The 12,517-nt window shown below is 31.8% G+C and overlaps 2 protein-coding genes across 2 annotated transcripts; one reads left to right on the plus strand and one right to left on the minus strand.

Moving 5' to 3' along the window:
• Window positions 1–4,380: 4,380 nt before the first annotated feature.
• LOC18034331 (probable 1-acyl-sn-glycerol-3-phosphate acyltransferase 5) lies at window positions 4,381–7,507 on the plus strand. The gene is given in 4 exon segments (XM_024178488.1): window positions 4,381–4,873; window positions 4,876–5,347; window positions 5,535–5,665; window positions 6,869–7,507. Coding segments are annotated over 4 exon segments (1,146 nt in total). The 5' UTR covers window positions 4,381–4,776; the 3' UTR covers window positions 7,315–7,507.
• Window positions 7,508–7,598: 91 nt separating this feature from the next.
• Window positions 7,599–10,514, minus strand: LOC18034635 (UPF0496 protein At4g34320). Its single transcript, XM_006423135.2, has 2 exons — window positions 10,415–10,514; window positions 7,599–8,839 (listed from the first exon to the last, which is right to left on the minus strand). The coding sequence occupies exon 2, from the start codon at window positions 8,835–8,837 to the stop codon at window positions 7,737–7,739; it is 1,101 nt and encodes a 366-aa protein (XP_006423198.1). The 5' UTR covers window positions 8,838–8,839; window positions 10,415–10,514; the 3' UTR covers window positions 7,599–7,736.
• Between the last annotated feature and the right edge of the window lie 2,003 nt (window positions 10,515–12,517).

The raw sequence follows: 12,517 nt of genomic DNA on the forward strand, positions 1-12,517 counted from the left end.
TGTTTCGAAGTATTTTAAAAAATATAGGAACTAAATAGATACTAATCTTAAAATATAAGAACTAAATGAGCTTTTACCCATTTTCTTCTTCTTTTAACTTATACTTTACCTCAATTTAAACCGTAATTTTTCATTGATCAATATTCATTTATTTATAATAATAATAATAATAATAATAATAATAATAATAATTATTATTATTATTATTATTATTATTATTATTATTATTATCCGGTACATATTTTTTCTTCACATTTTTTTTCCAATCTAGTTTTCATTTACTTTACTCATGCACAAATTTTCCAAAAAAAAACTAATTATACGGTCACTTTACTGTAAATTAATGTTACGCCTCTTTCATGATTAAATTTGATATTTCCCCTTTCCCCCCCAAGTACGCAATGCAATACCTGACCCTACCTTTAAATCCACTTCCTAAAATTTTCGTCCCTATTTTCAAAAATTTCAAATCCATCTTACCCCAACCCATACTTGCACGCTTCCAATGTCTTGTTTTTAACCATTACTTGCATGCACCCTTTTTTCCTTTATTTGCATGCGGTACTTAATCACTTCCAACCCATTACAGTCGTTCATTTTTGGTCAAAAAGCGGATCCCCTGCAGGTTACCGGGCCATTACCTTTTTGTCAGGTTACTAGCCACCGTGCTGTGTCTCTTCTTCAACCATTAGATTAAATCCAACGGTCACTCTGCTACAAGACAAATGACTTGGGTACCAAACCCTTGATGCAAAGTAGCTGCGCCCTATGCTTCTTATCATCAAAATTTAGGCTTTGTAATTTAAAACTACTGCATCACAACAATTTTGTCGTTCCAAACTAAAGCCTTTGTTAAATTGGATGAGTTTTTGAAAATATAAAATATTTACCATTTTTTTTAGAATTAAATATTTTACTCTTCTTACGGTTTTTTTTCTCACGTAATTTTTAATTGTTTTTCATTTATTCTTACACTTAATTATTGAATAAAAATTTTCTTATCAAGTATCTTATTGTTATTATTATCATTTTTTTTTTTAAAAAGTATTTATATGATCGAACCTGCCTCATTAATAATCATAGACACTAGACACATTAACTAATCTATGATAAATATAGTATCACAATATCACTTCCCAAAGGGAAAGTGTCTACATGGTTAAGTCTACATCATTTATAACCACATGAAACAGTAATTAACTTCTTATTAGTGATAAGAAAAGTTTGGTTTGGTTTTTTGTTCAACTGACCTAAATTAGTAAATTGAACCAACAAAATTAAAATTATGAACAAAACTAAATTGACCCGAGCAAAACTAAAATTGGTTTGGCTCTAGTTCGATTCATTTTTTACCCTTTCAAAGCTTTTTTTTTGTCTAATTGTGAAGTTTTCAATTTAATTTTTTATCCAGTTTACTTCTTCGTTATAATGGTTTTTTTCCCCCTTTTTTGCCCACCTTTATTTTTGATAAATAAAGTATCACAACTAAGAAGTGATGATCAGGGCTAAAAAGTAATAACAAATCCTAAAGTGAAAGTGTTTACGTGACTGAGTCTACATCATTTATAACCGTCGGTAGTACTGAATATTCATTAGTTTTTGATAAATAAGGTATTACAACTGAAGTGACGAGATCAAGTCCCGAGTTAGAGTGTCCACGTGGCCGAATATGCCTCATTTATAACCGTCTTCACTCAACACTAATTAATTTTTATAAACTCAAGATGTTTGAGTTCGATTAATAACTCCACCAATTACCATTTTTTAAAACAAAATTTTAGTATAAAATTTAAAATCTCAACGTATAAAAAGCCACTATGATTTGTACTTTATAATTTATTGCCAATTATTTTCACATTTTCAATTACATGAAAATATGATCGATTATTTAAGACAATAGCAATACTTAGTATAGGTTGGCTTAATTATTAGAATTAAATTTGTACCGACACTTAAATTAGATTTAACGTGACAGGTTTTATATAATGAAAGAGCCTTAATGGCATCACTCTTTATCTTCAAAATTGGAGTTTTAAAATTTATTAAAACCGAATCATTATCCATCAATCTACTTTGCAAACAACGTAAGTACTTGTCAAGTCAACTACTTTATTCTGATAGATTACGTATTTAACTCCCTTCGTTTATTTAAAGTACTTTCCGAAAAAGAATAACAACTCTTTCATTTACTTTTTTAAATCATCTCAAATTTAAAATATGTACATGTTAATACTTTCTCTGTATAATTTTAGTCTTGATTTTAAAGGAATATTATCAATTCAATTCGAGTATAGATAAGGACCATAAGACATGGTGTTTCTCTAATGTCTTTGGCGTCAAATTTCAAGATCCATTATCATGATGAATTGTAAAATGATTATGATATTTTCTCTGTACAAATCGATACTTATTGATAAGAAATATTATTTGAGCTTTATGATAGTGTTTGATTTTGATTTATTGTGGATTAAGGAGTTTCTTCCCAATATGAACATTACCATGCATATTGAATTGCTTCCTAATAAAATATAATATACCTTGAACCATTGTAATTTTTTTTTTTTTTTTAAATGGAAAATTTTCTTTTTACAAATAAAATAAAGAGAAGCTTGAAAAGAAAAAAATTGTAGATAAAAGTAATATTGTCGTGAAAAAGAATGTAAATAAAGTGAAGTGACTGATACAAGGGTTTTACAAAATACAATTCAGCAATTTTCTTTCAAAGTGTGTGATTGAGTTTTTTTTTTTTAAATATTTTTTAGAAGATTTTTTTATTAATAAAATCAAGGGTGAAATGCTCATTAAAGCAAAAAAAAAAAAAAAAACACTTTCCAATCTGACTAATTGCTGTGAAAACTAATTAAAGTTGTTTTCTATAGGAAGATAACTACTTTTGTTTCCTCCAATAATTTATTAATGGACTTTTAGTTAATCAAAACAATAGAATATTTTTTGTCATCTCTCTTTCAAAAAAACAGTGAATAATAACAAATAATTTATTACTATTATATTATATCATTCCCATGATATGGTTATGCTCATATTAGTATTTTGCCTATTAGGATGAGTAAGATATTGCGTATATCATGATACTATTTTTCATGCGGGAAAAATATAAGTATCGCATTATATTTAAAAAGTATGATTATACTGGATTAACTTTTAAGATTAGATTGAATCATATTATAATGGATCAAATTAAATTATATATAGTTACTGTCTTTTGTTTTTTTACAGTGTTCGATAGACTATGTTAAATGTAATTTAATAATGATAAATAACCATTTAATAGTATAATTATTTTAAATTATATTACTAATTGTTGAATTTAATATTATTATAAAAATAATTAAATAATTTTTTATATTAAATATTAAATACTATTTAAATAAATTATTAATTAAGGTTTTGGTATTTAATCTTATATTAAATACTAGTGTAACTAAATTTTTCAATCAAAATTTTGATATTTAATATGATAAAAAATTATAGTTTATATAAAAAATTTGAAATTAATTTTTATATTTAATTTAAATGAATAATAGTTTAAATAAAGAGGAAAAAAGTGATAAAGATGACTTTATCCTACCTAACCCCAAATTAAAATGAGGATTAATAATCCCATTACTTTTGAACCAAGATTTTGATTAATCGGAATCCATTTCTTAAGACAGAATCCATTTCTTAAAATCCATTACTTCAATTTTTTTTTAAAAAAAATAAACTCGGGTATAATATTTCAAAGAATAAATTAAAAATAATATAATATTAATAACTGATCCAACCATTTTAGCACTAAATTTTTCCCTCAACCGATTCCACTGCGCATTAATAGAAAACGGGCAGTTTCGACAATCATCCAACCACGTGGTCATCAAAATCAATAAAAATCAGTGGCAGTGCACGTAATTAATTTGAATTTGCTAGAAGCCTCTTTTTCAAGACTCTTCAAATTTGATAAAAAATAAAACAAATATAAATAATAATGATTTATATAATTTTACAAGCCTCTCCCCCACTCTTAACAGGAAACCATACAAACAGAGGTGCAGCAAGCAGCCAGCCAGCAGCACAGCACTCATTTTCAGACACTCAACCGCAATTATTGAAAGGCGACTATTTCTTTTTCCTTTCTCTATTCATTTTCACTTAAGACCTTCCAACCTCTGTTTGGTTCCCGAGAAAATGCTAGAAAATAAAAAAGAACGTAAAGACTTTTTTAATCTTTCGGAAGATCGAATTCATACACTTTAGCTGCATTATCAGTTCCATATATAAGAAACATTTGTTTGCTTTTTCTTCCTTATCCCTTTTCTGGCATTGATTTAGTTAGTCGACCACGATACCTGGATTCGGATCCCGTAGCTAAGTGTATAATGCTTTTGTTTGGTTGGTCGTTTTAAGAATAATCATAAGATCAAAGCTAACTGCTACTCTTTTATCTTCGCTAATTTATTAGTTTGCTTACATATGTGTATTCTGATATTTTCGTCGCATTTGTTAGCTTTCGTTTAGTATTATTTCTCTGAGTGTCTCTTCTTGACTCTCATTCTGCAGGGTGAATATATGGTTTCTTGTTCATTATGGCAAGCTCTTAATTGGCTGAACAGGTCAATGTTTGGTTTCTTAGTACTTGGACTTTCGGTACTCTAAAACAAAACCCCTGTTGTTGGGAGCATGTTCTTCTCCTGAACAATTTTGTTGTAGGAGGTATTTATCGGAGTGAGGCGGTGCAGCTCTTTGACGGGGAGTTTTTCTAATCAGATTTTGGTTCATATGGATGTTAAAAGTGCTCTAATTGCCAAGGATGTAAAAAATCACCGTCCATTGACCCCAATTAGGGTGTTCAGGGGTCTCATTTGCTTATTTGTTATGCTTTCACAGCATTTACGATGATAATATATTGTGGCTTTCCAAGTGCCATCGTGTTGCGACTTTTGAGCATACATTACAGCAGGAAATTAGCATCCTTTTTCTTTGGTGCTTGGCTAGCTTTATGGCCTTTTCTCTTTGAAAAAATAAACAATACTAAAGTTGTTTTTTGTGGAGAGACTGTTCCTGCAAAGGAGCGTGTTTTGCTTATTGCAAACCACAGAACTGAGGTGGACTGGATGTATTTGTGGGACTTCGCACTGCGAAAGGGATGCCATGGATATATTAAGTATATCCTTAAGAGCAGTTTGATGAAATTACCTGTATTTGGTTGGGGATTTCACATTATGGAGTTCATTTCAGTGGAGAGAAAGTGGGAGGTTGATGAATCAAACATGCACAAAATGCTTTCAACTTTTAAAGATCCCAGAGACCCCCTCTGGCTTGCTATTTTCCCTGAAGGCACCGATTTCACGTAATTTCTTCTTTCAGTCATTTAGAAGTTTGGATACTCTGTATTCCTCAATTAGTTTTGATATACTTTTGGACTTTGTTTTAGTATTAATTTTCTTCTACAGCATACCATGAGTTATGATGTGTTTCTGTTAGTGCAGTTTTAGTGCATTAAATCTCTGAAAATTACTTTCTTCCTTTTAATGAAGTGAACAGAAATGCATAAGAAGTCAAAAATACGCAGCTGAAAATGGCTTACCCATCCTAAAAAATGTGTTGCTTCCTAAAACAAAGGGCTTCTCTGCCTGCTTGGAAGATTTGAGGGGGTCACTGGATGCAGGTTTCTTTTTCCCTTTTTTTTCTTTCTCTCCCCTATGCTTTCCTTGTTTGTATTATTCAACTGCATATGTTCTCTGCCTGTAGTAACTCTTTCAAAGCCTCCCAATAATCCTGGTCTGTGACGATCATATTAATGTAATATAGCTGTCATTTTTACATAACTATTCGACCGAGGAAAAACTTGTTAACCTAAATAAATCTATATTCAACAAGATGATCATTTTACCTGCCAATGTGATTTATAGAAAATCTTTGTACTAGCATTGATAGCATAATAGATCATGTCATTCAAACCCAAAAAATAACACTAAAGAAGATGCTTACTGTCCGGTTCAATTTCATGGCTAGTTCTTTTCTCAACCTTACGACATAGTATAATTTTGAGCTCACTGATTGTCTAGACACAAACAAGCCTTTGCCTCCTGCAAGTCAAAATTTTTCATATGACCTGGAACTTGGATCAAATTTCATTTTTCTATACAGAGGGTTGAACTTCGACCGTCATTAGGTGCCTTGGTGTTTTGTCCGTTCAACGGCTAGGCAAGACTAGAGTTTGGCTTACTTGATAATAAATTCAGCTTTTAGGAAATTAACAACCTATTTAAGAGTCCCTCTGTAGTTGCTGAATTTTTTTCTTCTTTTCCCCTTGTTGTTTTAGAATATGCATTAGTGCTTAGCTTGTCTCTTGATACCTGGGGCTTTTGAAATTTTTTGTGGGGCAGAAAATCCGTGTCAATGTGTTTGTAAAAATTGACTCTTCTTACAATGTTGTGATACATTTTGTTTTCTACACACTATTTTTGAAATTTGTCTCTGATTACTTCTCCTGTTGGTTTCGAAACTTGCTTCACAATAATTATAATTGTTAGAAATTAGTTCAGTTTTATCACTTTCGGCATCTGTTTAATGACAAAGCTAGATTGAGAAGAAATGGAAGTGTTATCCTGCCTCTGAATTGTCTTTAGGTGCTAAAATCTTTGTTTTCTCAATCTGCACTACATGATACAATGCACAGTAGTTAACATCTCAGCCATTCTTTTGTTAATTAGCTCATCTTTCCACTACCCTAATATCCTATACAAAGCCAGGCTGGTACTAATTCGAAAACCATCTGTTTTACTATAATTTTATCAAAGCATCATTGTGTCTTCTGTTTACTTGCTTCTTTTCAAAATTCATTTGTTTGTTTTCTGTATTGCTGCAGTTTATGACTTGACCATTGGGTACAAGCATCGGTGCCCAACTTTCTTGGACAATGTCTTTGGGGTGGACCCTTCTGAAGTTCATATTCATGTCCAACGTATCCCTACTGTTGACATGCCAACATCTGAAGAGAAGGTCACTACTTGGTTGATGAATAAATTTCAGCTGAAGGACAAGCTGCTTTCTGATTTTTATTCCCAAGGCCATTTCCCTCGCCAAGGTACAGAAGCAGAGCTCTCAACAGCTAAGTGCCTTGTAAATTTTATGGCAGTAATTGCCTTGACTATCACAACTACATATTTCACATTTTTCTCATCTATTTGGTTTAAAGTTTATGTGTTTTTATCTTGTACCTATTTGGGCTTTGCCACCTATTTCAATGTCCGTCCAAAGCCAGTTCTTGGCCTTGTGAAAGCTATGTTTAGTCGCAAGCTATCCCAGCACTGAGCAGACGCAATTTGTTGCTAGACTTATGCTTGTGGTCTTCAAAGTAGCCAGTAGCTTATGAATTTTTTGTCATCTGAGAAGCTACTAATGTACCATGTTTTTGTTTTGGTTATCTGGTGGCTGCGTTATTATTGTCTGGTTTATGACTCTGAGATTTATACTACTGATTAACAATTACAATGAACATTGTCAGGCTAGAAACATCAAATATTCATTGCCTGAAAATAGAAAAAGAAAAAAAGTGTTTATATAAATATTACATTATTTTTTCTTGATCTAGGTGTCTGGATCCAACAAACAATTTAACAAATTAATCAATGAAATTCACATCATCATTATCCCATTGCCATTGAACATGAAAATCAGATAAATGTCCCATAAGAAATATCACCTACTAAGAAGATCAAGCGGCATCTTTCTTTTCAATTGTTGGTATGTTTTATGATCCTTTGCAGAACCACAGTCCTTGCCCTTCTGATATCACGGCTACACGTATCAGCTTGCACCCCCAAGTCCTCAACGTTCTTCATGAACACACCCAGCTTCTTCTTTATCTCCTCCACCCCAATCTTCACGGCTTCTTCTTCGATCACAAAATCAACATTCTGCAAAAGCGCTTCGACCTCAATCTCCAGTCTATCGATTAAAACGCGAATGTTGTCCAGGTCTTTAATGGCGATGTAAGTGCCCACTTGCATTGAACTGATCATCTCCTTCTGTCCTTTCAATGCATGTTCATAGTTTTTCCATAGAGAATCAATCCATTTCCCCATGGATCCCAATGGGATAGAAGAAGCAGCAGCAAGAGCTGCAGCAACGGGCGGGGCAGCCATGGCTGCGGCCACAACCGAGCAGATCAACACAGTAGCAAAAGTAGCAGCAAATATGATGCTCGAAACCTTCCTCCAAGAATGGATGTACTTCAGCTTCTTATCCAGCTTGTTCTTCCGAAGCTGCAGCTTCTCAAGCATCGATATTTGTTGCTTGTAAACAGACTGAAAGATCTGAAAGAACTCTTCAGTGAAAGGATCACCAGCTGCCTTGAAATTCTTCAACTCCTCCAAAGTCCTCACATACCTATGCCCAGCTCCCATGTCATTCTCCTCCTCGAACTGCTGCAGTGCTACGAGAATCAACAGCTGGCTATCGCGAGCACGTTTCAAGCACTTCTCTAAGGCGGTGCAGAAATCAAGAGTCTGCAAGCTACTTTCAAAGTACTCCTCAACGAGCTCAAACAATTCTTGGCTCTTCCATATATCTTTCTTGCATTCCAAGATAACTTTAACAACCTCCTGGTTCATCTCCAAAAGGCATTCAGTCACCTCCTTCAAAGAATCAAAAGAAAGTGCTCGAACCTCAACCCCCGCTGCCAGAGTATTAATCATATGACTCGTTCGAGCTTGCAAGGAGGTGTCAAAGGTCTGCAAGTCCGTATCAAGCCTGCACGCCGCTTCATAGGAGCTGAGTTCTGTCGTAAACTGAGACGATGTTTCACTTGTCTTCTTGCTCATATTTCCTCCCATATCTTCAATACAAAAATAATTTTGATTATGGTATATACAAGAATTTTGATTATGCAAAATCTATGATAAAAGATTGAATATTTCTTTGACAAGAGAACAAAACGTGTGAGGTAAGGCAAAGGGAATGAGATGGGGTTATCTTTATAAAATGGAAACTCTACAGAGGAGATATAGAAAAAAACAAGATGTGAATGAGGAATGAAGAAGCTTAAAGAGAATAAAAACCGTTAAGGGCCAAGCAAATTTGGGGGGAAAAATGAGGGGGTGGGGTGAGAGATTTAAAGCATTAGCTTGCACGCATGAGTAAAATAAAATGGAATGATCATCATCATCATCATCAACACACATACACATATAAAAATAGAAATCAAACCCAGGAAGCAATATGTGTGTGTGTGTCTCTAAATTTTCTTTACAATTTCAACGCGCAAAGCAAAAGTTACCAAACAAAAGGAAAAAGCTGTAACTAGCTTTTGAAGCTGGCTTCTGCTCCAAGATTGGGGAGTAAAGTGATACAACCTAAATGGAAGAAAACACGTGGCCCATTTAAATGAATAATTTCTGTTTTTCTGGGGGCAGTATGGTAATTTTAAAAGTAACGCCGCCGCAACTTTTTGTGCGAAATGACGAGATTAGCCTTTTATTAATCACCTGGGTGACTTAAGTTTATCCAATTAATTATATATCCCTAATCTTGCTATTACGTACTAATTATAGAGTGATGCTATTGCTAATTATATGCATAGTGACTGTTGTCTGTTGAGTTCTGTTAAGTCCTTTTCGAGATTTTTGAAGAAGAAGAACGTTAGCTCGAAGTGTGACACATAATGTTGATGTTCTGAAATTAAGTAATGTCGATCATAAATTTCAAAAACTTAAAATAAAAAATAAACTCAAGTAATTTGATGGAGGTAATTTAATTTAGTAAAAAAAATTTACAATTAAGAATATATAGTAGAATTTCGATAAATTAAAATAACAATTAAGATCAAGTGTGTGCATGTAATAAATTTTTTAAAAAAGACTGTATATTAAAAATCAGAATAACAAGATAACGTATATTAATTTTTTTTCTTAATTTATAATATAAATCCCTTTTTCTTCCTCGTGCATATTGTTTGAAAACAAAATTTATTGTTATTTCAATGATGTATAATTCCATTATAGTCTTGTTTTGGATTGAGGTGCTATAGTTTACAGCTGCTGTTGAAAAAAAGTTGTAAGTATGAAACAAAAATTAATAATATGTTGTAAATATAAATTTTAAATAATAATTTTGTTAAAGATATAATAAAGTTTTTATTATACAAGTAAAAAATCATATTAAAATAACTTTCAAACTACAACAGTTAATATTTATTAAACACTTTAGTGCTGTAACTTTTAAAATACAATTACACAACCTCAATCCCCAACGCACCCTATATTACAATTAGTAAACCTAGGATTCAATTTTAATTTATTTGGCGAAATCTTTCTCATAAAAGCATATGTTACGTTTCCTTATTGGTGAAAAATTCTGCAGAAATTTATATGAAAGAAGAAAAATGCCAGATCATTAATAAAAACAAACATACCCAGTTGATTGTTCTTGAGATTTGCTGATAAATACTTCACTAAGAGCCTGAAATCAAAGCAACTTCTCCAAAGTAATTAATTTTCACCAATAAAGGCTACCTTATTTTTTATGGTTGAATAGATATAGTGAGCAGCACACAAGCTATCATTTGGTTATTTATACCTGAAAATTGAAACTTGTTAGCCAAGAAAATTCAACATTTTGTAAATTATATCTATAATCCACGTAAAAAAGTTGGCCATGATACCGAAATTCAGTTGCTAATCATTTGTATTTTCTTTTCCATCAATGTATATATAAAATGTGTAAAACCATATTCATATGGCAAAACGTGACGATTTAAAAAGATGATACATACCAATTTTATGTGCACGAAAGAACTTAATTATAGTTTATCATAAAATTGTAGACAAAAAAAAAAAAATTCCCCTTTTGGCCTATTTTAACGTTATCATATGATAATTATTTAAAACTTCATGTCACGATATGTACTAAAAATCATTATATTAATGCGTAACGTATGTGCGCATTGAAAAATTAGAGCAATTACGTAGTAAAAATTATGATATTAATTGTACAAAAATGGCAGAAAAAACAACCGTTATCCTAAAATTAGGTTTCTGTCAATATATATAATGTTCATACAAATAAATAATAAAATTCTCCAATTGAGTGGCTGTTTCGTAATTTCGAGCACATCCAGGGATGTTTTATTTTGTAGGGGGTTTCAAGTTGTTTTCCCAGGAAAGCTACGCGGTCGCACTCAGATGACACGTCAGGCTAGAGGACGCGTGGCAGTAATCTAGTCGGTGCCGCCATTATGGGGAGAGTTCAAAAAAACTTGATTCTACGCTACGTCACACAGAAGAATCTTCCTTCCGTCACGTGCTTGGATCACTCCCGGTTCCGGGTCTTGTTCTCCGGTTTGCTTTTTTCTTCACGATACACGTGATTTGTTTTTGTTGTTTGTAAAATCTTTTTGTAAACAAAGATGATGAAGAAAAGGGATCATATCATCTTGTTAAATTTAACCTTATTGTAACAGCTGGATTTCGATTCCTGGTATTATGCGAAAAAAATGCATTATGCATCCACATTTTCTTGGAACTTGTTTGGTTTCTTGGAGAATAAGGTTTAACTTTAATGTTGTGTATCTTCTCTGAGGTACAATATGATGAGTTTTAATTTTATCATTCATAAAATTAATCCACGTAAATTATAACAACTAATATGGTAAGTCACGCTGCTTACTTCAATCCTGTTTGGAATTGAGGTGTTATAATTTTTAAGTTACAGCTGTAGAAAAAAATTTGTAAGTGTGAAACAAAAGTTAATAATTTGTAGTAAATATAAATTTTAATAATAATTTTGACGAGATTATTAAAGATATAATAAATTTTTCATAATACAAGCGAAAAATCATACACATATAACTTCTAAATTACAACAGTTAGTAGCTACAGCTATCCAACTCCAATCCTAAACGCATAGTTCATGAAGCATAACTACTAATGTGGAGGCCTTTTTATAATTTCTTATAAATAAAGATTTGAAATTATCAACTTTTAATTATTATACAGAGATATAAAGTGAATGAATCCAAATTTTATTTTTTAAGAATATTGAAAAAATTTCTATGTAATTATTATATATATAACTAGCATTTAGACTTTGGAGTATTGCTGACTTGTTCCTTCTTCTAAAAGTATTTTTTAGAATAATTAATTTATTATTTGTACTTCTGTGTCAAGCTACACGTTAGAACATTGAATTTTCGTGCTTAAAATGTGAGCTCAAAACGAGTCTAGTAAAACCCTTATGTCACATCGCTCGACCCGTTTTACACCTCTTAAATGATACTGATATATAACTTAAAGATATATAATAAAATGTTTTAGGAATAATATTGTTATACAATTGTTTCAAGTGTCAATTTATATATTACAAATCATGTACAATAAATGGTCACATTGTCGTTCACGGGCGGACTGAGAACTAGGTGTATGTGAGGTTGCGACCATTCATGTTGGCTTTAAATGCAACTGGGATTATAATATAAGTTTAGTTCTTTTTCTTTTTCTTTTTTTTTTTGATATTAATC

The sequence above is a fragment of the Citrus clementina genome, unplaced genomic scaffold (assembly GCF_000493195.1).
Source record: "Citrus clementina cultivar Clemenules unplaced genomic scaffold, Citrus_clementina_v1.0 scaffold_8, whole genome shotgun sequence".
Taxonomy (NCBI): Eukaryota; Viridiplantae; Streptophyta; class Magnoliopsida; order Sapindales; family Rutaceae; genus Citrus; species Citrus x clementina.

Bases quoted from the DNA above. Each gene is read 5' to 3' on its own strand.
- LOC18034635 (XM_006423135.2), bottom strand. From the start codon at position 8,837: ATGGGAGGAAATATGAGCAAGAAGACAAGTGAAACATCGTCTCAGTTT.